General features: G+C 46.1%; 2 protein-coding genes and 1 long non-coding RNA gene across 6 annotated transcripts in view; 1 reads left to right on the forward strand and 2 right to left on the reverse strand.

Moving 5' to 3' along the window:
- Window positions 1-16,568, reverse strand: part of LOC119695028 (transmembrane protein 182-like) — a 34,547-nt gene extending 17,979 nt beyond the window's left edge. The window contains exons 1-6 of one of the 3 annotated variants that reach the window (XM_038122811.1): window positions 16,305-16,568; window positions 13,699-13,816; window positions 11,683-11,781; window positions 9,025-9,162; window positions 2,007-2,279; window positions 830-1,214 (exon numbers count right to left, since the gene is read on the reverse strand). In XM_038122811.1, the coding sequence (XP_037978739.1) occupies window positions 2,050-2,279; window positions 9,025-9,162; window positions 11,683-11,781; window positions 13,699-13,816; window positions 16,305-16,457 (738 nt within the window). In that variant the 5' untranslated portion in view covers window positions 16,458-16,568 and the 3' untranslated portion in view covers window positions 830-1,214; window positions 2,007-2,049. Of the gene's footprint in view, window positions 1-829; window positions 2,280-9,024; window positions 9,163-11,682; window positions 11,782-13,698; window positions 13,817-16,304 lie in introns of those variants that run through there. The other 2 variants (XM_038122812.1, XM_038122810.1) reach the window with 2 other exon arrangements.
- On the forward strand, window positions 2,145-7,904 carry LOC119695029. The gene is made up of 3 exons (XR_005255036.1): window positions 2,145-2,334; window positions 2,422-5,363; window positions 5,485-7,904. It is a non-coding gene; the product is annotated as an uncharacterized LOC119695029 (long non-coding RNA).
- A 5,021-nt stretch (window positions 16,569-21,589) lies between the features above and the next one.
- The window catches only part of LOC119695177 (sodium/hydrogen exchanger 2-like), a 36,409-nt gene continuing 33,488 nt past the window's right edge, over window positions 21,590-24,510 (reverse strand). The window contains exon 12 of one of the 2 annotated variants that reach the window (XM_038123145.1): window positions 21,590-24,119. In XM_038123145.1, coding sequence (XP_037979073.1) covers window positions 23,965-24,119 — 155 coding nt within the window. In that variant the 3' untranslated portion in view covers window positions 21,590-23,964. The remainder of the gene's footprint in view (window positions 24,120-24,510) is intronic. The other variant, XM_038123144.1, reaches the window with a different exon arrangement.

Raw genomic sequence — 24,510 nt, forward strand, 5'->3', positions numbered from 1 at the left:
ATTGCTTAAGAACTGTAGCCCAAGCCTGAATTCATATGAAAGAACTAATCTTTACATGGGGGAATTACAATTCCTCACTCTGTGTATGCCATGAATCTTGTAAAAGAATAATTAGAACTTGCTCCGAAAGGAAAGAAACGCCAGACTTGAATAATATTTTAGGAAGAGCATTAACAAACATTTTTACACTGCCAACAATCTTCAGCGCTTCCTAGCAGAGATTTACATTCCATTATTAATTAACTGCACTGAGTCAATAGTGTGACATAAAGCTCAGGAGATGTGAGCTGAGCACAAACTCTGACATCCACGAGAACGGCGCGTTTCGAGAAGTTTGATTTAAAATTTATGCAAATGAGCTCAGCAAACAAGGACCCACCAAACTACTTCAAAGCACCACGCTCCAGCCCGAGAAACATGACAAGATCAAATCTTTGTCGTTTCTCAAGTGTCTTCACAAACCTCTGCCTATTCAGGACAAATTATTTCACCCCCGGGACCTGGATAGTTTGGTGGAGAATTAGGAGGTGATTGCTCTTGGCAGGGTCACTGCCACATCAGCCAACCACCTGAGTGACTGCAAGAATTTAAATGTATTTTAATCTTGTATAATTTGTCTTTTTGGATCTGACTCTTGTGAGGTGTCCATAGAATACAAGGTCCCAGCTGAGCTGCCTGACAGGGCCGACCAAAACAAAGCCAAAAAAAATAGCAGTGCTTTTGTCCCCACTCCCGTTCCTCCAGCTCCCACCATCATTCAGGTTTTGGGATGAGGAACTTCCCCATGCTGCGTCCAGGGAAAATATTCAATTCAGAGTAGTGACAAAAATTACTTTAAACAATTTTATAGTGAGAAGTTGCCACTTGAAGGACTGATGGGGCACTGGCACAGCCCAAGGTGATATCACAATCTCATGCTATTGTCACCCCTCCTTTTCCCTCAACCAGCATCACCTCTCAGTTTTTGGGTTGGGAATCCCTACAAAACTGCATCCAGGGAAAATATTCAATGCAGAGCAAAGCACTGCTGTGAAGAAGTACTAATTAATTCATGTTATGTTTCAAGCCACAGAAATTGGTTTATTCCCTTATTGAAAGTTAGGTTAGGTCCAGGTACATTTGTATCTTCAGAATCAGGGCTTTTAAGGAAGAAAAAAGTTTCTCGTGTTTCCCGACATCCCATTAAAATGGTTGTCCTTTGACGTCAATTAGAGCTGGCCAAGGAAAAAAAAAATCATCCTTAATTGCTTTTTAGAAATAGACATTATTGCTTGCACCATCGCAGCCAGATTCGATTTCCTTTTACAAGAAACCAGGATGCTGGGAATGCTGTAAAACTCCAGCTCTGCTGAATATGGATGTGGAGCTCTGCTGACAGAGAGATGCTTTCCCTTGGGCTGCAGGAAAAAACTGGTGCAAGCCCCACCAACGTGCTGAAATGTCTCCAAAGTGGAAAAAGGCTGGAGCTGGATGTTCAGCTGGGGCTGGTTTGGGATGGGCAGTGGTTGGAGCCAGGCTGGGAGAGCTGGGGGTGTTCACCCGGAGAACAGAAAGCTCCAGGGAAACCTTCCAGTCCCTAAAGGGGCTCTAGGAGAGCTGGAGAGGGACTTGGGACAAGGGATGAAGGGACAGGACACAGGGAATGGCTTCCCACTGCCAGAGGGCAGGGATGGATGGGATATTGGGAAGGAACTCCTAGTTGTGAGGGCGGGGAAGCCCTGGCAGAGGGTACCTAGAGAAGCTGTGGCTGCCCCTGGATCCCTGGAAGTGTCCAAGGCCAGGTTGGGTGGGGCTTGGAGCAATGTGGGATAGAGGAAGGTCTCCCTGTCCATGGCAGCGGGTGGAATAGGATGGGTTTTAAGGTCCCTTCCAACCCAAACCTTCCTGGGATTCTGTGGATGCTCAGTGCTCCACCCCCGCCTCCCCATGAGAGTGAGTGTAACCTATCCCCACCATTAGAGCTACAAAAACGATCAAACCCTCAAAACCTGGCTGTGTTTCCTTACAAGGAGCATCACCGATTTTCTCAAAGCCTTTTCCACACTTGTCTTACTGCAGGGAATCCATAATGTCTCTGCCCACCAGGAAGAAGAGGAGTCCAGAGAGCAACACCAGGGGCACCCCGGCGGCGGCGAACATGAAGGACCACCCGTAGTAAACGTGCACGGGCACATCATCCAGGCAGCTCTCACTCCTCTCCAGGAGGATGTACTTCTCAAAGTCAGCTGCAAACTCCTTCCACATCACAAAGAGAAACACGAGCAGGAGAAACAAACCTCCTGGGAAGAGAGACAAAACTGAGTTACTGTCTGCACAGGGAATGCAGGAATAAAGGTGAGAAAAGATCCCTACAGCTTCTCATCCGTGCTCTGCATCAAAGCTTTGTGTGGCAGAATTGTTGCTGCTGACGTTGCTCTGCAGGTTCCTGTGGAAGCTGAGGCCACTGGCTGTGGGAAACCCCACACCACAGGGTCCAGTTCCTGCCTCTGACACCTCCTGCCTTGACCACCAGCACTTCTGAAGGCTCTGCTTCAGCAGGATAAGGCCACGGAGAAACCACAGGAGCAGGACTGATGCTCCCAGCAGGGACCTGCCTTCCTCTCTCCAAGGTGAGATGTTTCACCTTTTTCACTTTCAGTTTCTCAGAGATTAATGAGGAGAGTCCAAAACTTACTTTTTCCTTTTTTTAACTACCCTTGCAAGCAGTGTCATAACCAATCCCCACCAGGAACACAAAGATGCCATGATAAATCCTGGTGCTGGTGGAAAAATTCTGGCACTGCCACCCCCAGAGCCAGCAGATTATGGTGTGGGAAAGGCACACAGCCATGAGATATTAATTTTAGGTGGGCAACTAAATACCAGAATAATAACAAGAATTATTACAGCAGCTTATGCCACGAAGCTGAAAGCAGATGAAAAAAATTAGAGTGGCCCAAATCTCGTTTACTGTGTATCTTTTAAAAAATAGATATTTCTATGGTGCATTTTAAACTCAACATCTATTAAAGCTAAATAGTGACGGTGTGATGACAGGTCTGAAAGCAGTTCCTGCTACTTCACAGGTAGAAGCTGCTATTTTTAAATGGTGCTGTATAACATATAGATATACACACACACACATATGAAAGAAATACATCACAGCTTATATTATTTTTATGGTTGAAGCGAACTGCTCGAAATTAATTCAGTTGACAAATTACCACACAGTTCTGTGGATGTGTTGTGGCTTCTGCAAGATTTAATTTCTCCCCTTGCCATTTTTAAATCAAAGGTAGTTGTGGTGTATTTAATTACTCTTCCTGGCAGCTTCTGCACTCCAAAATCCAGCTCTTGTGCTAAGGAAAGGAAAGGGGTAAAGATTGACGTTGATTTATCTGCTTAGGGAGGTTACTGAATCTTCAGTCAGAGAAAACACGACTGTGTTTTACTGTGATTCTGTTTATAATGGTTATAAAAACATCTCAGAGACAAAAATAAGACTCACATGAAGGTAAGAGGCTTCAAAGTCCTCTCTAGGAGGGAGACAGAAGTTGCAGTTCCCCACCCTAAGCTGTCACATTTACTAAACTGCCTCCCATGCCCTAAAAAGATGCAATCTTACCAATCAAAAATTGGTGTAGCCATACAAATATTCTTTACATCACCCCACACTGAAATTCCAGCCATTCTCCCTGACGTGGGAGTCCTTGTTTTTCCTGGAGAGGCAGGCAAGGAGTTAAACAGCAGCTGCTGGAACATTTGCATGTTCATTGAGGTTTTGATACCACTTGAAATTAAGTGCACAAATAAATATTTTACACTTACCATGATAGTTGTATGCTTAAAATACCAATTATTCTACTATAAGAAAGAGATGGTGTGTTCAAATAGTCGCATGTCCTTTACAAAATACAATGTATTGATAAGAAGGCAATTAAGTCTTTATTACTGATGTAATTTAAAATTAAATTAATTAGATAGCAACTGAACCTTGAAAAGTGCTCCTTTAAAGATCAATTTCTATTTCATTAACTTATAATACCTACCGTAAGAGACGCAAATGAAAGCGCAGCCCCGGTGGGACAGAGAACGTGGGTATGGAAATGTACTTTGGAATTTTGCTTTAAATAACCAGGAATTCTGTGTTGATTTCTCCCAGGACAATTTACATGGCCTAAGTCTTGTTTTTTGAAGTAATCAGATCAAAACCTTCCAGTTCTAACAGAGGAGGGTGTGGGAGGTCCCATGAGTGGGTGGCACCATCCCCAACCTCTTCAGCAGATAAGGAATGGGAATTGGTCCCTCCTCTGGCCTCAGGAGAGGCTCCAGGTCTTGGCATGGAAGGATTTATTATTAAACAGGTACTGGAGGTGATGGCATGGCCATGGCATCTAAATTAAGAATGTTTTCACACTCTGGGCAAATGACAAGAATATGTAAAGCAAGCAGCCTTCTTCCCTGGAATAATTACAGCTGAGTGATGAAGAATCCCTGGGATTTACACGATGTCCTCGGTGGGAAGAGAAAATCAGAAGGGCAGGTGCAGCCAAAGGATGGTGGGAGCTCAGGAAGGGCAGCTCACCAAAATCTGCTCAGCCAGAAATGCTTGTTTGGAGCAATCACAAGGGTACCTGAACCTGCCTAAAATTTGTCACACTTACAGCCATCAGCAGCCTCTTCATCATGAGAAAATCAGGATGTTTGACCCCTATATTACCAAAGTGTTTGGCATTTTTGTTTTAAAGTCCTGTTGTATTTGGGATTTTTCATCTGTTGAACAGGTTTCACTTTACTCCTTCCTTTCTGGGGCGTTTAGTGTTTTACACAGCAGAAATTATCTTTGGTTCCTGTCAGCTTTGGATGTAGAGACAGAGATTCCTTCCTGCTTTGGGCAGCAAAATGAAAAACTGAAAAAATGTAATTTTCGGTCCAAAACATGACACTGGCATTGGCACCCACACCCAAGACACAGGGTTTGTATTGGGTTTGGGTAAGTGAAGACATCATCAAACCTCATCCCCTGCTCCTCTCAGCATCTCTGTGCTTTCTCCACCAGAAAATTACCCAAGTCATTCCTTTTTTTGCCTCCTTCTCCCTCTTTGCCTCTGTTCATTAGGATGGTACTGGGAAAAATTAACTGCGAAACTCCATCTCCAGACTGATGAGGTCAACGGCATCTTCTGGGGAGGGGCTAATTGCCAGAAAATTGCAGTGGGGTATTAAATCTGTCTCCTTTGTGCACTGCAGATCTGGGAGCCTGGAGCTCCATCCCCCTCTCCCAGCGGAGCTGTGTCTTCGCGTGGGCAAATTGAAGAGGAGCTTTTCCTTTCTCTCACTTTATTTCCTTGTGACACCTTTATAGCTGCTAATTGTGGGGACAGGTGAGTGAACTCAATCTTTAACTCTTATTTCTGGGGAAGCTACTGAATTTTTGTGTAATCTGCTAATTAGGAGAATAATGAACTTTGACTCATTCTCCTCTTTCGCTCGTTGCCTCTTAAGGATGTTAATAACAGCGAAATGGAGGGGTGACCTTCAGCTGCCCTTCCATAACTGTCAGCCTTCACTGCACGTGGGGAGCCTGAGACTGCCAAAGTGGAGCTGCTCCATCTGGGAAGCAGAATCTGAGCAAAAAATCCAGCACTTTAACTCACAGGAGTGGGTAATCAGCCCTTTTTTCCCATGCTGTTGGGTCATGCTGAAGAATGGGTTGGTCCCACCATGGGCAGGGATGTGTCCCATCATCCCAGTTCGCTCCAAGCCCCATCCAACCTGGCCTGGAACACTTCTAGGGATGGGGCCTTCACAGCCTCTTTGGGCAACCTGTGCCAGTGCTGCACGTCTAAGTTTGGTCTCTAAAATGCCCAAAGGAAAAGAAAACCGAGGAGCACAAGGTAGGAAAAAATGAAGGACCAAAATGAAGAAAAGTTGTCTCAGCAACTCAAAGAGCTTCCAGAAGCTGCAGCATGGAGCTAACCCAGCCCTCTTGGTGACATTGTAGTGACAACTAACCAACCTCTGACTACTGAAACAAAGGGATAATCAGGCACCGGGCAGGATCTGCCACCCCTTGGAAGCACTGAAGCTCATTCCAAGATGGCAAATGCTGGGAGGAAAGCAGCACACTGGCTCATGTATTCCAGGTGCTTTTGGGAGAAGGCTGGCAGGGGAAACTGCTCAGAAAATGGCCTCAGCTGCAAAGGCAGCACCAGCAAATGTCAGATTGGCTTTGGCTCTTTCCAGAGTCACCCAGGGGAGGAAATCCAGAGAAATGGTTCCACTGCTTTGGAAGGGCTCTCAGAAACACCTCCCTGAGCAGTCCATTGGTTATTGGAGCTGGCACAGTCAGATTTGCCCTCTGGAATGTACAGTAAATAAAAGGCATGTCAGGGGGAAATCCAAAGGGATCCAGCGCTATATTGAGCCATAACAATCTTCATCCTTTGGTGCTGGATTCCCCCAGAGACAGATGGACACACAGCCCTCCTCAGGCTCGTCATCCATAAATGTCTGGGAATGCATTTGCACCAGTGGTGTCTGTCTTGAGAGCCTTTTGGTGGAAAAAGTGATGTCATTGTGCAGTGAATAACCACGCCTCCTCCCAAAAGTAGGGAGGTGGTGGGCAGAATAAAGCTGCTGGTGAAGGGTTCCCTGCAAGGCTGGGACATCCCACAGTCCTGGTGCTCCACCTCCCATTCCCAAGGCCAGACCACATTCCCACTCCGCAGATTGCCAGCTTTTTCACACTTCCTCAAGGAGAGATCCTTTCTGCAAGGGAGGTTAATTAACACTGACCCGCAGGCCATGATTAGAAGACAAGAGGCGCTTTCTCCTGCATCGTCCCTGCACATCCCGCTATCCGAAGGAAAGGGATGGCTGGGGACTTGAGCCTGTGTTAAATCCATTGTTCCTACTGCTTAGTGCAATTATGCAAAATATTTTTAGAAGGGATAACGAGAAAATAACCATGGAGGGATGCAACCCAAATCCATCCAGAAGCCAGGGCCAAGCAGGATCCAGAGGTCTGAGATCAGGATAAGCCCCCGAATGAAAGGATCAGTTGAAACACTAAGGAAACTTTGCTGAAAACCACATTGAATCCTTCTGCTATCATTTGAGTGGAAAATATAGCAGGAAGTGTCTTCCAGCTGAACTTGTTCCCCCGAATGACTGTTAATAACAATGATTGCTGTTCAGATTGAAGCTGCATTAATACAAACTTCAATTTTAACAGCAGCATCTTTGTCTAATGCCAAGAGGTTTATGTGATGCATAATCAGCTCTTCCAAAAAGTGTCACATTCGAAGCCCCAGCCTTTTAATCAAGGAGTAGTCAAATAAAGTGGAAAAGCAATGAAGAAAAAGAAGAAAAAAAAAAAAAGGAAGACAGTTGAGTATTACTCGGCATCCTTTTCTGTGATATTTCTGCCCAATGTGCAGGCTGGACACACTCCTCAGGGACATCTGCTGCCTCCCGGGAGCCTGGACTACAGATGGGAAGGGAAAGCTTCCTGCCCTGTACAGCCCTTGGATTATCATTATCCATTATGGCATCACAACAACCCCATGGAAAACTACAGGCTTGGGAATCTGTTTGTGGAAAGGGCCCTGGGGGTGCTGGTGCCAGCAGCTGGACATGAGCCCAGGGGTTCCCAGCTGGGCAAGAGGCCAGTGGCACCTGGCTTGGGTCAGGAATGGTGTCCAGGGGATCAGGGCAGAGCTGTCCCCTGTGCTGGCACTGCTGGGGCACCTCCAGTGCTGGGGGCAGCTCGGGGACCCTCCTGGCCAGAGGGACATTGGGGGGCTGGAGTGAGTCCAGGGAAGGGCACGGAGCTGGGAAGGGGCTGGAGCACCAGGAGGGGCTGAGGGAGCTGGGAAGGGGCTCAGCCTGGAGAAAAGGAGGCTCAGGGGGGACCTTGTGGCTCTGCACAACTCCTGACAGGAGGGGACAGCCAGGGGGTCGGGCTCTGCTCCAGGGAACAGGAACAGGAGAGGGAACGGCCTCAGGCTGGGCCAGGGGAGGCTCAGGGTGGAGATCAGCAGGAATTTCTCCATGGAAAGCATTGTCCATCTCTGTCCTCTCAGGCTGCCCAGGGAGAGGTAGAATGACCATCCTTGGAGGAATTGAAAAGCTGTGTAGATGTGGCAGCCGGGGACATGGGTCAATATCAGAACCTTTCTTGTTAAATATTTTCACTGATTTTATTATGAGGCAGCAGGAGCTGGTGAAGGATCTGCAATTAAGCAGTGGTTTTTCAGAGAAAGACCTGATTTCATTACGAAGTTCTTCACTTGGCTCAGCTCAACTGAGCTCCAGCCTGTGGCTGCTTGAGTCATAAAAGAGCTTTTTTCTGAGTTTGAGTCACTAGTATAAATCAAGTATTTCTAATATTGAAGCCCGTTATTCCTCTCAAATACAGAAAAGGAAAAAGCCCAAGTGATAATTCAGTGGAATCATTGGTAACAGCAGTGGGAAAAATGAATAAATGCCTATTTTTAATTCATTTTCCTGCAGTGCCATCGTTTCATCTTTTCAGGTCTCCTTAAGCCAGCCCTCCCATTTTGGATCATGGGGTTTGCCTTTCATCCCTCCGTGGGTTTCCAGCTCTATCAAAGCTAACAGCAGAGGAGCAGCCCAAATGCAAAGCCTGACTTTGGGGAACTGAGCAGGGCTGATGCTGCCCAGACTTAACTCACCTGCAGGCTTTACTGAAATAAAAGGGTTGCATACAGGAGTAGTAAAACCAAAGTGATTTTCAAAAATCTCAGCCCTGCCAGGACTAAGGACTGTCTTGCTAAAGCCTGGCTGAGCACAGAATCATGGAATCACAGAATGATTTGGGTTGGAAGGGGACCATAAGGGCCATGGACAGGGACACCTTCCACCAGACCAGGTTGCTCAGAGCTCCCAGGGGTTTAATCCCAGTGGGGAAGAGGGAAATAATAATTTGCTGCTCCCATCAGAGCCCCATCTCCCACGGCAGCACTTCATCCCCACCTGCCCCCATTCCAAAGCCACCCTGCCCCGGCCCTGTCCCCTCACCTGAGAGCAGCAGGAATCCTCCCCCAATTTTGTAGGAGTGGGGGCTGGAGAAGGGGACCCCACAGACCAGCAGGAGCCCCCCCACGAGCCCGGCAGCCACGGCCAGCAGGATGAACGCCGTCCAAAAACCTCTGTACACTGCAACAGGAGCAAAGTCAGTGAAAGGAGAGGGAAAGAGGGAAATTTCAACCTCAGAAATATTTTTTTTAATGATGCCATGTTTAATTCCTGCTGTAGCAACAGTAAAAACAACAACCTGTGACGCTGTTGTGTCAGGCAGAGCTGAGGCTCCAGCTTTGCCAGGGCACCTGGAACAGCCATGGGTTCAGGGGGAATGTCATGCCCTAGAGAATGGGACTAAAATGAGGCCAAAGGGTTGGGAAGGTTTGCCAGGGAAGCACACAAAAAAAAAAAAAAAAAAGGGGTGGGAGGAAAGGACATTGCTCTTAGCTGTGCTGGGGAAGGTTGGAAAAGCTTGGCAGGAAAGGAAAGAAAATAGCAAAATTTGGAGAGGTGGATTCAGACCACAGCTTTGTTCCACTTTAATTAACACTTCAGGAAGGTGCCAGGCTCCTGGTTTAAAATAAAAGCAGCATTTGCTAGCAGGACTGCAGGGAAAACAGGAACTCATGAGTTCCCTGTTAATGGCCTTGTTAGACTCTGGGAAAGAGAACGGGGCAGGAGAGCAGCTGTCTGTCCATCCAAGGAATTTGGGGGATTGGCTATGACTTCACACAACCACCCCAGGCAGAGCTGAGCAAGCTTGGTCCATCACATCCACCAGATGGAACAGGATGGGATGTAGCCCACTAATTCAAGTGTCCCAGTAGCCAAGTGTCCTGCAGACACTGCCATAAACCTTATCCAAAGGGAGTGGTCCTCCAGCAGAGACCCTCTGATACCCTGCTCCCCATCCCCTGATTTATCTGATCCTTTGGACCACCACATCTTGCCCTGCCAGTTGTTTTCCAGAAGCTCCAGCTCGATTTAAGCTGAGCACCGGCAAGTGGGTAGTGCTGAAATGATTCACACTTGAAAGAAAAACGATACAGAGAAGATGCGTTTTCCTCATTTGAAACCATTTTGTCAGGAGAGCCACTTAGGGAGAGATAAGTATCTTGAACTCTCCAAAACCACAGAATTCATTTTCATGTTTAACCTCCCGTCACCCGTTTCTCTCAGGGAGCCTAAGAGGATGCAGATAAGGCAGAATTATCTCTGGAGCAGGTAATAGCTGGAGGACCCCTCTCCTTGGACAGCCTCCTGCTTTGTCAGCCCTTGCAAATGAGGAAGGGCTGGTTAGAAAGAAAAGGTGCTGAGGACAGAAGCGGCTGCTCCCCCGAGGGCTCTGCAGAGGGTTGGGGCAGGAGAGGATCCCGGTGCTCCATCCACCGGAGCCACCCCCAAGTGTCCCGAGGTGATGAGGACAGGCAGAGCCCGCAGAGAGGGGTGCAGCCCCACATCCCGGCACCTCCACAGAACCACTGGGGTGGGAAAAGAGCCCTGAGAATACCGAGATGGTCCCGGGACTGTCCCAGGGGACACATCTGGGAGGGTTTCCCAGCCGGGGCTGACAGGCAGGGACAGATGCCTCCAGCGCCCTTTATTAGGACGGAAAAAATAGTGAGTGTGTGTTTATCAGCAGGATCATTCCGAACCGGGACGCTGTGCCCGTCTCTCCCAAGCAGAAACAATCCCTCTGCTCATCCCGCGTGTTTGCTGCGCATCCCGCACCAGCTCCTCCTCCTCCTCCTCCTCCCTCCGCAGCCCCCTCGGATCCATCTGACACCAGGGAGCGTTCCCCGGGGCAGGAATTCTGCACAGCCAAAGAAATGAGCTGCCCTTCCTCACATGCTCCTACTGACAATATTTTTTTTTATAATTAATTTCTCATAGAAAAAAAAATAAAACTAAAAAGAGGTACTACTAAAGGCTAAGGAAAAGGTCAAGATGTTTGTTTGTGCAGAATCCTCCTGCATCCCCGGAGGCAAGGCAGACTGATGCACACTATTTAAAGAAATCAATTCATTTCAAAAAAAGATCATTGAATTAATTCTAACTGCTGCCACCAATTTAGCGAATTAAAATTCCTAACAGCAACTGATTCATTAAAGAACTTGGAAAATATAGAGAAACATAAATAAAAAGGGACCCGGTTGAAAGGAAGTTCTCCAACTGTGTAGTGCTCATTGCTTTAAAAATAAGCCAGTCACTTACGTGGATTTTCTAACAATTTGGTTTTTAACTGATTTTCCAGTGCTTGTTTATTTTCTCTTGCAACAAATCAACACCTGAGCTATCCCAGAAAACCAGACTCTGGGACCGAGCCAGCACTCAGGCTGGGTTTGGGTGGTCTGCCCCAGCTCCTCCCAGTGACAGAGGAGATGGGAGAGAATGGATTTATGCTCCTGCCTGGCTCCCAGGAGCAGGGCTGAGACCCCGCGGGAGGGAGCTGAGCCCATCCCCAGGCTGGAGGAGCAACGTGGGGGAACCTCTCAACGTGGGCTTGGGCAGCCACCCTGGCAGGACTGGCTTGTGAAGGAGCTTTCCAGAGGTCTTGGCCGTGTGAATTTAGAGCAGGAGAGCGTGACACACATCCCAGATCTCCGCCTGATCCCTTGGAAAAGGAGCTGCTGGGGGAGGAGGAAAGAAACTCACCTGCAGTTGTGTCATAGGAAGGATGGGGGAAAGGTCCCACAGCAATGGGCATGGGGAAGAGGTAGCCATGCATGCAGAACTTGGGGTGTGCTTGGCTGGCTGGAAAAGATGAAGAAAAAGAAGAATTAAATCCCAGTTTGCTTTTCTTTCCATCAGGATCAGTTGCAGTGCTGAGATGGTGATGTGCTGTTGTGCAAAACCTGCAAAACCCTCAGTGAAATCAGAAGGCTGGGGAGGGAAAAAAGATAATAAATCTTGGTTAGAGAGAAAAATAAAAATAGAAATAATAATTATGAAAGAGAGGAGATATCAGAGGACCTGAGACTGCTTCTAACACATCTTCTCATCTTCATAACCTGACTCTGAGGTGGACAAAAATCATGAAAGATGGAACAACTGAAGTCAGTGTAAATATTCTTGTTGCTATTTTCCTCCAGAGAATGTGCCTGATCACCTGGAAGGGTCAAAATATTTGGGTACCAGGCACTTCCAAGACCTCCAGCTGGTGAGAAGGAAAAGCACAATTAGAATGGAAGTGCCCCATCAATATTAATACCACTGAGGCTTATCATGATTAACAGTAATAGAGTGAATGTTAAATGAATTAATTAATGGTTGGCCACTTATTTAAATATGTTCCCCAGCTCAAAGGAGCACTTTATAATAGGTGGACATTAGTTCATGCTAAATTGACTATGGAATACCTATTGAATTAATTATTACATCCACAAGAGCAGCAAATTAATTTGCCATGATCAATCCTATTATAATAAATACCTAAAGAAGTAGCGAAAAAAATTTGCCAGTTATCAGAGTGACTCATTTTACTTCAGGTAAAATTATATTATGTATTTCCATATAATGTGATTCAGCAGCAAACTCCCTGTCTCAAGCCTGTCCTTTTTTATCACAAATTTCCTGTGTGAAAAACCTCCCATTGTTGAGCGGTGGCGGGAAGTATTCCTGCAAGATTTTACAGGAAACAGGTCAGGGGCTGGGGGACAGCGAAGTCATTTGAAATTTTAATCACTGCAGAGTAAATTTAGTGTGGGAACCTGCATTATTTGCAGGGAAGTGCCCTCTGAGGTGATTGTGCTGCTCCACAACCTCAGGAACATCTTCCACCGAGGCCTCGGTGGGCACAGGGCCAAGGTTTCTGTGGTGTTCAAAGCCTTTGCAGAACTTATTTAAAATCTTTGGGGATTTTATCACAAATCCTACTGTAGGGTTGTGGCCCCCGGCAGGGCTGGTGCCAGGTATGTCCTGGTGTGGTCTCATTCCTTTCCTATTCCTGGTGGGAGCACCTGGTTCCCTGGGCCAACCCTTCACTGCACGAGGGCCACCAGGGTGGCACCAACCAGGGTCACAGAATAGGTTTCACCCCTCCCTTCAATTTGTTTTTGAAGAGTGAATGTGTTTTTTTAAAAAATAAAGGACTTTGCATCCCTCTCTGTTTATCCTCAAGCGCAATTTCAACGATCTTAAAAAGTAAAAAAGGTGAGAACTTAAAATAAAATAAAATGGCTTTCCATGGTGCACCACTGGTCCTGCACGAACATTTCCAGCCTTCCCTGTGCTGAAACCAGTGGGAGCTGGGAATGCTGAGGAAGGCAGAAAACAGGGAGAGAAGAGTGATGCTGGGAAGGGCATGGACTCCCATTTACAGAACTTTGCTGAGCACAAACATCAAGAGGTGTTGGGAGGGAGGGGGAGGAAGGAACAGCATCTCCTTGCTGGTGGAAGCCACCACGTCACATAACCTCACAGGTGATCAATTAAATGGCCTCATGAGGTTGCAACATTTCAGTGAACAGCCCTCTGAGAGCAAAATCCAAGTCAAAAAATGAGCATGGAAAGGGCACAAAAAGAGTGAGCCAGCTTTGCTTTTGACAGAAGATGAGAATGACAAAAATGAAATGAAAACTGTCTCCTCATCCCTGGGAGCACTCCCTGTGTTTGTTTCCCATTAATCTGTGATGGAATGGTGTGGATAGGGAGTGGTGGCATTGTACTCACTGTACCAGAAGGTCCAGATGCTCTCAGGGTGGCCCTCACCAAAGAACCAGCACCGCCAGAAGAAACCCTCGTGGTGGAAAGTGAGGATCTCCTTCCCGACCTCTGTTGGAGTTTCAGCCTGGGGAGAATGAAAGTCCAGGCTGAAACAGGGAACATCATGGTACAAAGAGTGTGTGCTTTGCTTAGACAGACGTTAATTTTGTTTTTATGGGGTTTTCATTTGTTTTTTGAGTCAGTTTACAACAAACTGTCCTGCAGACCTGCACAAACCGTTTGCCTGCTTTTCTCCTGGTGTTAAACCCCTGCTGGCCAGAGCTGGATGGGAATTTCAGGGAGCTGGGCCTTCTGGGTGTGTTCTACTCCTCAAACACCTTCCTCCAACCCCCAGAGCACACCTACAAGCACAAGATTTTGGAATTTCTTGAAGGGATAATATTGCAAAGTCCAGCCATGGAAGATTTACCAAAGAACTTATTAAAATTATCCTCAAAGCCAGCTTTATCTTCCCCACACACAGTTTGGTAAAGGAGACAGGACTGTGACAAAATTAAGTTTTATCATGGCAGGGGAATGTCCATAGAGGAATGGCCCCTGTGAACCACAGAAAGGAGATGGGACTCCACAGGGAGGTTCTAGAGGTACTTATCCTGTCACAGGTTAATAGGTTTGGGTGGGAGGGAACCTTAGAGCCCATCCAGTGCCACCCCCTGCCATGGGCAGGGACACCTGCCACTAGCCCACATTGCTCCAAGCCCCGTCCAACCTCACCTTGGACCCTTTCCAGGGGTCCAGGGGCAGCCACAGCTGCTCTGGGCATCCTGTGCCAGGGCCTTGCAGGGAAGAATTTCTCCCCAGTATCCCTCTGGCAGTGGGAAGCCATTCCCTGTGTCCTGTCCCTCCACCCCTTGTCCCCAAGTCCCTCTCCAGCTCTCCTGGAGCCCCTTTAGGCCCTGGAAGGGGCTCTGAGGTCTCCCCAGAGATCTTCTGCTTCCCTCTCCTAGATGGTTTTATGTACCACATTATAGCAGCTTCCAGAGCTCTGACCTGATTCTCCTCTTACTTTCAGGATAAAACCCTGACTATGACAAGGGGAGCATTCAGCCCTGAAACCTCCTCAGCTGGTGGCTCTGACTTGGTGCATCCACAACACATTTCACTGAGCTTGCCAGACCATCCTTATCTGTAAGGAACAGGATTTGACAGTTTAAGGAAGGACAGAGAAGGTAAAAACAGAGCCTGTTATCCACAACCAGTAACAGAAATAGAAATAATAGAAACAGTGTCTGAAATAGAAATAAAATAGCTCAGAGGGAAGAGCAAGAGCAGTTCCTATTTCTGCCTGGTGCCTTTGAAGTCACTGCCTCAGCATCAGGCTCCCCAACACTTGGCCAAGAGCATCTCTGAAACGTTTGAGATGCTTATTTGTGTCGTGCAGTGCATCACCTCTGCTCTCTCCACTTTTCAAAACAACTAAAATGTGAAACAATTAATGCTGTCACTTCCCAAGTACACGAAAAACAAGTGGCACTTCTCTGTCTCTGCCATCCCCAGGCTTTACTGAGCTGTTTGAAACTGAAGACCCTGTTTTCTGTTTCACTTCTCCAGGCATTTTTCCATCATAATTTTTCTTTTTTTTTTTTTTTAAGTTAGGAAAGTCATTTGGAACCATGACTCAAGCAAACAGTGCCCTACATTTGATTATGGGATTCTGCAATGAAAGAAAAAATATTTCTTGCTGGCATCATGATGCCTACCCAGGGTGACTCACTGCACCAGGAAAAAAAATCAAACCTAATTGGATTGAACTTTGAAGTAACAAAAAGTCTGCACACAACGAGGATCTTCCTGTCATTCTGTAATGGAAACCACACATTGATTGGCACAAAAACATTTCGGGGGAGTGGGTGGCTCGAGGAACTGATCTGGTTGTTATTTCATTGAAGAGTTAGACAACAGCAAGTGCAGCAAGAATCCAACTTGAAGGATCTATAAATGAGTGACCCCAGCCCTTAGCACTAAAATATCAAGCTGTCCCTCGAAAATTACATTTCCTGCTAACTAAAATCCTATATAAACCTTACTTTGAGGATATCCAGGCCACTGGTCGGATGGGCAGGAGCCCGTCTGCTCTGCTCTGTGTCTGATGTTCACTTCAGTTTGGTGTCTGTGCTGCAGCTGTACCACTTCAGATGGAAGTGATTGCCAAGGCCCTCACTTTTAAACGTGAACTAGTTTTAAACGAAGAAACTACAGAGGGAGAAATCTTTTAATGGCAAATATCAGGAGATATCTTTTGTCTTTAGAAGGAAATGCTGTCAACAGCTAAAGCTCTTACATTTTTGCCTTTCATTCTCTAATGTTCATATCTGCCAGATTACAGAGGTGCTGTCTTAATGCTTCCTAGACACTATTTACTCCAGTCAAAATGCTCAATATTATGGAAAAGCTGGGTCAGATTTTAAAGAATTTAAAGTTTTATCTCAGGCTGACATTTTACATTAACAGGTCATTTTCATCGAGAATAAAAAAATTATCAGAGATTTCAAAATTTTAGATCTGAAATTATTTAGGTAAGTTCCTTCAAAGCACAAGATTTGAGAGCTCACCCCCCCGGTGCTCAGAGTGCTGTTCCCATGCTCGAAGCCCCCGCAGGTGTCCGTGGCCAGCAGCCAATAATCCGTCCCAAAGGCGACGAGGAAGAGCAGCACCCCGGTGCCCCCGAGGATCCCGGCTGCCAGGGCAGCTGCTCCAGCCTTCATGGGGCAGAGGGGGGAAACCAGCCCAATGGAAATGAGAAAAGGAGGAAAAGCCCCGAGTTTCCCGGGTCTCTAGAAGAGCGGGGCCAGAGAAATGCTATTTTTGGATGTGGATAATGATCTCCTGGCTGGTGTGAGTTTCAGTGGGTGGTGGGGCAGGACTAATAAAAGCAGATGACCTGGTGCAAGCGAGCAGCTGTGGCATTAAGGATCATGACAAGCAGCTACTGAGGCAGAGCAGGGAGCCATCCAAGGGGACACATGGCTGCTGCTGGAGGAGCACAGCCAGGAGCCCTCAGGACACAGCTCTGGGTCACGAGTGCAGAATTCCCAGGACACCAGGGAGTGACTCCCATCCCTCCCTGCACACACGAGCAGAGGTGGAGTCAAAGGTCTTCCCCACACCCTGGAGCCCGTGGTGTCACCTCTCACTGTGTCCCCACAAATGGAGTTTTCTGGAATTTGCGTCTCCTCCTTCCTCTGAGCAAAACTCTGGTGTGGCTTTTACAGAAAGTAACCCCAGGAATGCAAGAAAAACATTAAAACACTGGGAGGTCTTAAATGTCCCAGTGCTCTCGGGAGGCTTGCAGCCACCACCTTTGCAGCAGGCAGGTCCACAAGGAGCAGGACAAGGAGCACCCAGCCAGGGGCACACGCGGACACACTGGGGATGTCCTGCAGCTGTAAATGCTGTTCTGCCTCCTGCCATGGAAAAATGGATTATGTCGATCCATACCCCTCCCACCCACCCAGCCTGCTGTGGGAGAAGTGTCTCCTGGGAGCAAGGACATTCCTGCATGGAATTTCACTGCCATTTGCTTCCTAATGTTTTTTGGCTTCTGCTGGAACATCTGCTGTAGATCACTGCCAGGAATGGGATGCCAGACTAGGAAAATTATAATTTCTGTAGGGCAATAACTTTATTCCTGTGGCATGCCAGGAGGCTGGGAGAAGAAATTTAAATTACAGTCAAAAATCAAGTTCTGATTTTCTAACCTTAGCCTTAGTCATGACCTGCTCTAAACAAGGAGGGTGATGATGTTGACTTCCCTATCCTATGGGAATTTGTGCTGCCAAATTAATTTCCAAATCAATTTAATATTTAAAGTTACCTGTGAACATATGGGTATCTCAAAGTAACTGCACACTGGCTGGGGAACCTGGAGAGGGTTGGGAGAAATTTTGACTACACTTCTTATTGAGGCAGACAGAGTGATGAATGTTCTGAATCTTCTGTTGTGCTTCTACAAGCAGAACAGAATTTAAATTATAATAATTTATTTTATCCTCTGCACTGTATTTCTTAAATATTGCAGGGGTAGCTGTTAAATAACATATCAGACCTCTCCCCCTCACTACTGTCCCAGAGGCAGAGTTGCTCCTGGTTTAACCTGACCATGTGAGGAATTCCACAGGACACAGGACCCAGGATCCAGAGCAATCCCTTCACTGACACAGGGAAAAGGAGAGTTGGGACAGGGTGCAGACTAACATTACCATCGTGCAGGGTCAAAACTCAGCCACAGAGCTGGGATTCTGCAGGAATAAACACTCTGTCCATCCCATTGCTTGCCATTCCACTGGAAGCCCTCCCAGCTCTGCAAGGGATTTCTGTGTAGACTCTTGTGGTCAACCCTCCCTAAACCTCCACTCATCCCATTCCTACACATTCCTACATCCCTTTCCCACCTCATCCCAGCATATTCACTCTTTTCCCATAGTTTGGAACAGCAATAACACACCCATCTCCCAGTCATTGGAGCTTCATTGCTGCTCTTTGTAGTGAACATAAAATGGCTGATTAAATACAAAATACAACTTATCTATCACCTAAATAATCAATTAGTGCAATTCCAATCAGCTATTTAATCACCTGGCTAAACCTGTCTAAGTGACAATGACAACTGGTTGCCATCTCTTCTTGCGATCTCCTCCTCAAAGCTGGACACGACTGACAGGAGCTCTGGCAACACTCAGAGGAGCTGGGTGAAAACAAGGATTTGCACACCAGGAGTGAGGAATTTTTTTTTGTAGCTCACACTGCAATTACATAAACTTTAAATGGAAAGCGGGCACTTGTGCATTTTTGTTTTTAAAAAGGGATTAATGTACACTTCCACATTTCTGGGTGTGTTTTGAGCCAGCTGTATTTGGTGCCGCGGTTTTTGTGCTACTGCACATCCCCAGTTAGTGCTGTTTGCCATTTGGAAGTGTCCTCTGGAATTCTGGGTCCCACTGGCAGCAAAACTCTGCGTGGCTGAGGCAGAACATTGGCTCTCCACTGGATGTCTTGTGCCCAGTCAAACATCTTCCAAATTCCGAGGCTGTGGAACAGGAATTGAGTTCCCAAGGTTGAAATGTCTCTCCACGCACTGAAATCCCACTCCTGACAGGTGTTTCTTTCCAAAGACCAGCTGGACAGGGATTGGAGCAGCCTGGTCCAGTGGAAGGTGTCCTTGCCCATGGCAGGGTTTGGAAGTGGATCATCTTTAAGGTCCCTTCCAACCCAAACCATCCTGTGGCTCCAGGATGATTCTAGGATTCCTCGTCACAGCCCCAAGCATGTCCTCAACACCTTCAGGATCCAAAAATTCCTGGGCAATGAGACTGCGTGGTCTCTCCCATAGCCTGTAGAAGAAAGTGATAATGATGGTGTTTGTGTTGGGATTTTGGGAATGCCACACCAAAGCCAGGGGGTGAATTAACCACCCAGCACCACATTCCACACAAAGGCAGACACAAATATCATTTAACTCCCAAGGAAAACAGCCTTTCCTTTCTTCCCTTGCCTCTCCTGGTGCCAGCAGGGACCTGCCTTTAGCACCCTCTTATCCAGAGGTCAAATGATAGTGCCACCATGGGCAGCTCCAGGACTTCAGTGGTTGAAAAGGAAACTTGTATCGTGAGTATTTCATTAATTCCTAATTTACCTTGAGGATTTTTTTTTGTTTTCCCTTAAGCTTTCAAACCAAAATTGTGACTCTCCAAAACACATATATTCTAGCAAGGAGCTGGGGCAAGTCAGCTCAGATTTTTCACAGAATTGGGTGTTTTACCTTTGAATTGATCAAAGACTCCATCAGCGCAGTCTGTGTTGTTATTTCCTGTAGTTTGATCTGTGCTCACAGAAAAATTTACATTTTGTGTAGATAGATCAACATATTTTGACTCTCTCATGCAGAAAGCAGAGGATTTCTTGGAATTCGATGAAGAGATGAGTTTCCAGAGCTGCCTTTGGAGATTTCTCCGAGTCCCTCTGGAGATCTGCAGAACTTTCTTCATTGGAGCTTGGCCTGATGATCTCGGGTGGTGAAATCCTGGAATAGGCTGTTCAGGGCAGGGGGAGAGTCCTCATCCCTGGAGGGATTTCAAAGCTCTGTGAATGTGGCACTTGGGATCACAGGTCAGTGGTGGCCCTGGCAGTGCAGGGGAAATGGTTGGGCTCCATGGTTTAAAGTGCTCTTCCAATCTAAATGATTCCATGGTTCTATGATCTGCCCTGCTCCAAAAGGTGTCCCACGCATTGCTTTCATAGGTAGGTCAGTGAATCTCTCTTGAGTCTCTTCTTTTACTCTTTTCTCCCAAAACCTCTGAACAAGAAGACACCAAGGACAGCAAAGCCAACCAGACCACAACAAGAGCACCTCAGCACTGCCAGCTTTACCTCAGAACAGCCACCAACGTCCCCAGTGGTTTCACAAAGAGCAACCCCTCAGCCTGAGCTGTGCTGGAAGGGAGAGCAACAGATACCCACGTTGACATTTGCCCCTTTAATTCTGCATTACAATGATAATCTCCAGTTCATCTCCATCACATGCTCCTTTTTCATCTCCCCCGTCTCCACGTCTCTTGGAAGAAGCACATAAGCCTGGATGTTGAAAGATCCTTAATAGTGCTTCTGAGGCTGAATCCCCTCCAGGACTTGATGTCAGTGGAGAAAAAAGCTCAAATTTGCCTCACCTGCTTCTCAAGCGCTGCCAGCCCTTTCCAGGATTAAGTCATTATAATCTCCTTAAGCAGTCATGAAATAAAATAAACACAAGTGTGGTTTTCTGCTCAAAATAAAAATACTAAAGTTCATATGAGGAAATGCTTTTGGAGTTGTGAGTACTGGGGAGATTTTGCCTGATTTTCAAATGCAGCTGACTGATATCTTTTAGCAAAGAGATTTCTGATGTGGTTTTTGGGCTCTTGCTTTGCCATCAAGGTACTCTCCCTCATTAACAACTTTTGCCCACTTTAACCTGAACTTTCCACAGACTCCTGTAAACTTCCAGAGTAGGCACAGAGCAAAAACTCTCTGAACTCCTAAAGGAACCAAACTGATGCAATTTATTTCCACAGAACCATGCAATATTCAATGATACACTGAATCCGTGTTTTTAACACTTTTTAAAGGACTAAAACCCTGGAAAGAATTAATTAGGCATGCTCTGAAGCCTGAGCACTTAACAGTTTTCCACTCAGTTGTAGAATTTTAAGACCACCAACACTGGATACTGGCAAAGATTATCAAAGGTATTCTGGGCTGAAATACAAACTAGTCAGAGGGCTTGGCCACTAAGTGACTGGAAAATACTTCATGAAAGCTTTAGCCAGGCTATTATATTTTGTAAAGAAATTTTAAGAAAAAATCCACAGTATCCAGAAGGTTAAATTTAGGGCAGGGTGACTCACTGGGAAAAAATGTCCTGCTGGGAATATTGTCTTCTCTGCAGATCAAGCAAATTGTTTATGCAGCAGAGAGGTATTGAAGGACCCAGCACTCAAAGTGGGGCTGGGAGGGAATGATGGGCTGGGATCCATGAAGGACCCCATGCCTGAGCATGGGAATGTGGGGCTGGGCTGGAGCAGCCTCTGCACACCTGCAGCCAGCAACCTCTGGAAGTGCCAGAAGCTGGGAGATGCTGGCATGGAAATGTCCCCCGTGCTGATTTGAGATTAAAATGTACCATTTAAAAAAATGCAAGGATTTTTTTTTTTTTACCTTTTTTTTCCACATCAGATAAAATTTCCATTCAATTTTCTGGCATTCTTCCAACCACTTCTGTTGCCTACAACAATATGACAAAGAAATCTACCCCCACCAAAACAGCCACCATTAAAAAAGGTCCTTGATAACCCATAATGATATTGCAAAAAAACTGATGGGAGGCTCAGTTGGAAAAAGTTCCTTATTTAAGTGCCTGATGTCCAGAGAAATGATGGATGCTGTATAAAGATGACAAGGATGGATGCAAGACAAAGATGGTACAGACATCCAGGTATTTCAGACAAAAATAACACAGGTCAGATGCAAAAGCACAAAACCAAAATAAAAGAGCCAAAAAAAAAAAAACCAAACAAAACCCAAGCAAGAATTAGTCAATCAGTTTCTACCCCTAATTATAAACTCCTAGACAAGCAAAATTATTTAATTTCCTATTTGCTGTCCCACTATAGAATAAAAATTACTCGCCTTAGTAAATCCTCCTATGACTATTTACTGTGCAGAATTTAAGGAGAGATTTAAAACACTGAGGACATAAAACTGCAGGTGAACAGGGACATTCCAACCCCAGAGAGCTGAGGACCTTCAGGTTCAGTATTTTTTTCTCTCTCCCTTGTATGCAATGGCTTTCACCAATGAACAACAACACCAATTTTATTTCCTTGCTCCTATTGCTTTCCTCACTCGTGATCTTGGGATCACTGGCCAAGGGTTGAAGGAGCTGCTGGTCCAGGAGGATCCACCTGGAATGACACCCAGAGACACCCCTGAGTGTCCCCAGCTCCTGAGGATGTCACCAGCAGCATATTGAAGATGCAAGGAGAGAATAACTCAGAGATGATCCCATAACACAGCGAGTTTAATTGAAACAGAAATGTAGAACATTGCAGCATATTCATAAATGCCTTAGATTGTAACATATATTACAACAAACTCAAAGATGGGCTGTTTTCCTAAACCAATTACAGCCAAGCCCACATGGCTCCCATGCACATGGATTAAACTAGGAAACAAATCAAAACTGTAATAAATGGAAGATGCAATGAGCTTAGATTAAAATCAATGTATATGTACATATATGTATATACACATGTAAAACACACATCTATTGCTAAAAGCTCGAATTTTCCTTTCCAATGAAGTGGATTTCCAGTGATGGAGTGACCTTCAAGTCAACATGAATCACCTCAGCTTATGCCAGGACATCATCGAGGGGTTTTTTCAGAAGAAAATGAGACCGTAGATCATTGCAAAGCAAATTCACACAAATTTGTGCCTTAATTTAAAATGAAAGCCCCAATGTACCATGCAGGGCTCTCCTAAGGGGGTATTTCTGCCCACAGGAGACTGGTTCTGCAAACCCAAAAATATCATGGGGTGGGGGGGGAGTCCGTGAATTCCTACAGTTTCTTTTAATGCTTTTTCAAAAAGAGCCACTCGTTCAGATTAAACACTCTTGGATCAGAAGAAGGAGAAGAGAAAGAAAAATGTCAAGGCAAAACTAAAACTTGTCCTTACTGAACCTGACAGGACAAGAATTCAAAGGCTTGAACTTACCTGGCGTTTCAAAGAAAATTACCCAAATCTGGGGCTACCTGTCTTCCTCAGGTCCTATGCCCAGAGTTTTCCTGCATCTGCTGTGCAAAGGGCTCACACCTCACAGCCAGAGTTTGGGTCACCCTCTTGGCACTTTCAAACCCCTCTAAACCCACAGCTCCCAGCCATGGCAGCACAGATCATCCCAAAATATCTTTACAGGATTAATGTGACCAACCAACCACGTCAGAGAGCTTTCCTATTTATTTCAGGGCTGTCACCCTCATCTCCTGCTATCACCACTGGGTTTGGAGCCTCCTCACTTTAACGTTGAGGTGAATCATTCCTTACATAAGTTTTCAAAAACCAGTAAGAACATATTTCTCCCTTTTAATTCAGCTGCAATAATTTTTCATTAGCAGAATTGTGGCTTGGTGTGGGACAGTCCCTCAGGTAAGACACAGCCCCTTACTCAACTATGTCATTTAACTTTGGGCTTCATGAGAATAATGTTTATTGCCAGGATCCATCAGCTCCTGAGGAGAAGAAGAGATCTGTTGCTATTTCTGCTCTTTCCTCCATCCCCTAATAAAAGCTTCTTTGAGATTATCAAGTTTTTCCCAACCTATAATCCAAATGCTCCCTGCAGTTTAGCCTATCCCTGAAAACTAATGAGAAGATCCCATATCTCACCTTATTAAAACATCCTTCCTTGCAGTTGTAGGCAATTTCAGCAATTTTCCCAGACTGAACAGGCTAACTTTTCCTAGAAATTCCTTAGAAATGTCCTCTCAGCCATTCCCTGGCATTGCTGATGCTCAGCTGGGCATCTTTTCCCTCAGTTCCCACTGAAAGCCCAGCACTGGGCAGTAAGACTGACTTTCCATGAAAACAACTCCAGATATTCCACCCTGTCCACGCTGTCCTTTCCAACGTGCATCTTATTTACATTATCTACACATCCAGCAGCCCTCCCTGAAGGGGTCAGACCCCTCCTGGGGAGCCAGAGCATGCCTTGTGTTTGTACATCTCCAGAGTCAGCTCTTTCAGCCCTGTGCCGCTGGGCTGGGGCAGTGGGATGGCGCACACGGACTTGGATCGGCTCTCCTTCACTTCCCGGACCTTCTCCGTGTTCCCCACTGTGGGAAGAGAAACAGCACGAGAAACATCACGAGAAACACCCTGAGAAACACCTCAAGAAACAAACACCCTTCCTGGTGGTTCAGCAGGAATGAAGGAACACCGAGGTGGCCGCATGCTCTTTGGGGATGAGCTGTTCTGCTCCACTTCCCAGTTATAAAACAGGAGACAAAGATCAGTGTTTCCATGGAAAGAAAAGCCAAAAAAAGGTGATTTAAACCCAGGATTTACACTTGAAAATGCATAAAGTATTTGGATCGATATCATCATTCTTTTGTCGGTCCACATCTGCAGCTTTGCAGAGCAAAAATTCACATTGGTGAGTTCCTTAAACCAGCTCTGGAAAACGCAGATGTCCTGCTGGAGCACCTGGAATGTCCCGTTGTCATA

Source organism: Motacilla alba, chromosome 4A (genome assembly GCF_015832195.1).
Source record: "Motacilla alba alba isolate MOTALB_02 chromosome 4A, Motacilla_alba_V1.0_pri, whole genome shotgun sequence".
NCBI lineage: Eukaryota > Metazoa > Chordata > Aves > Passeriformes > Motacillidae > Motacilla > Motacilla alba.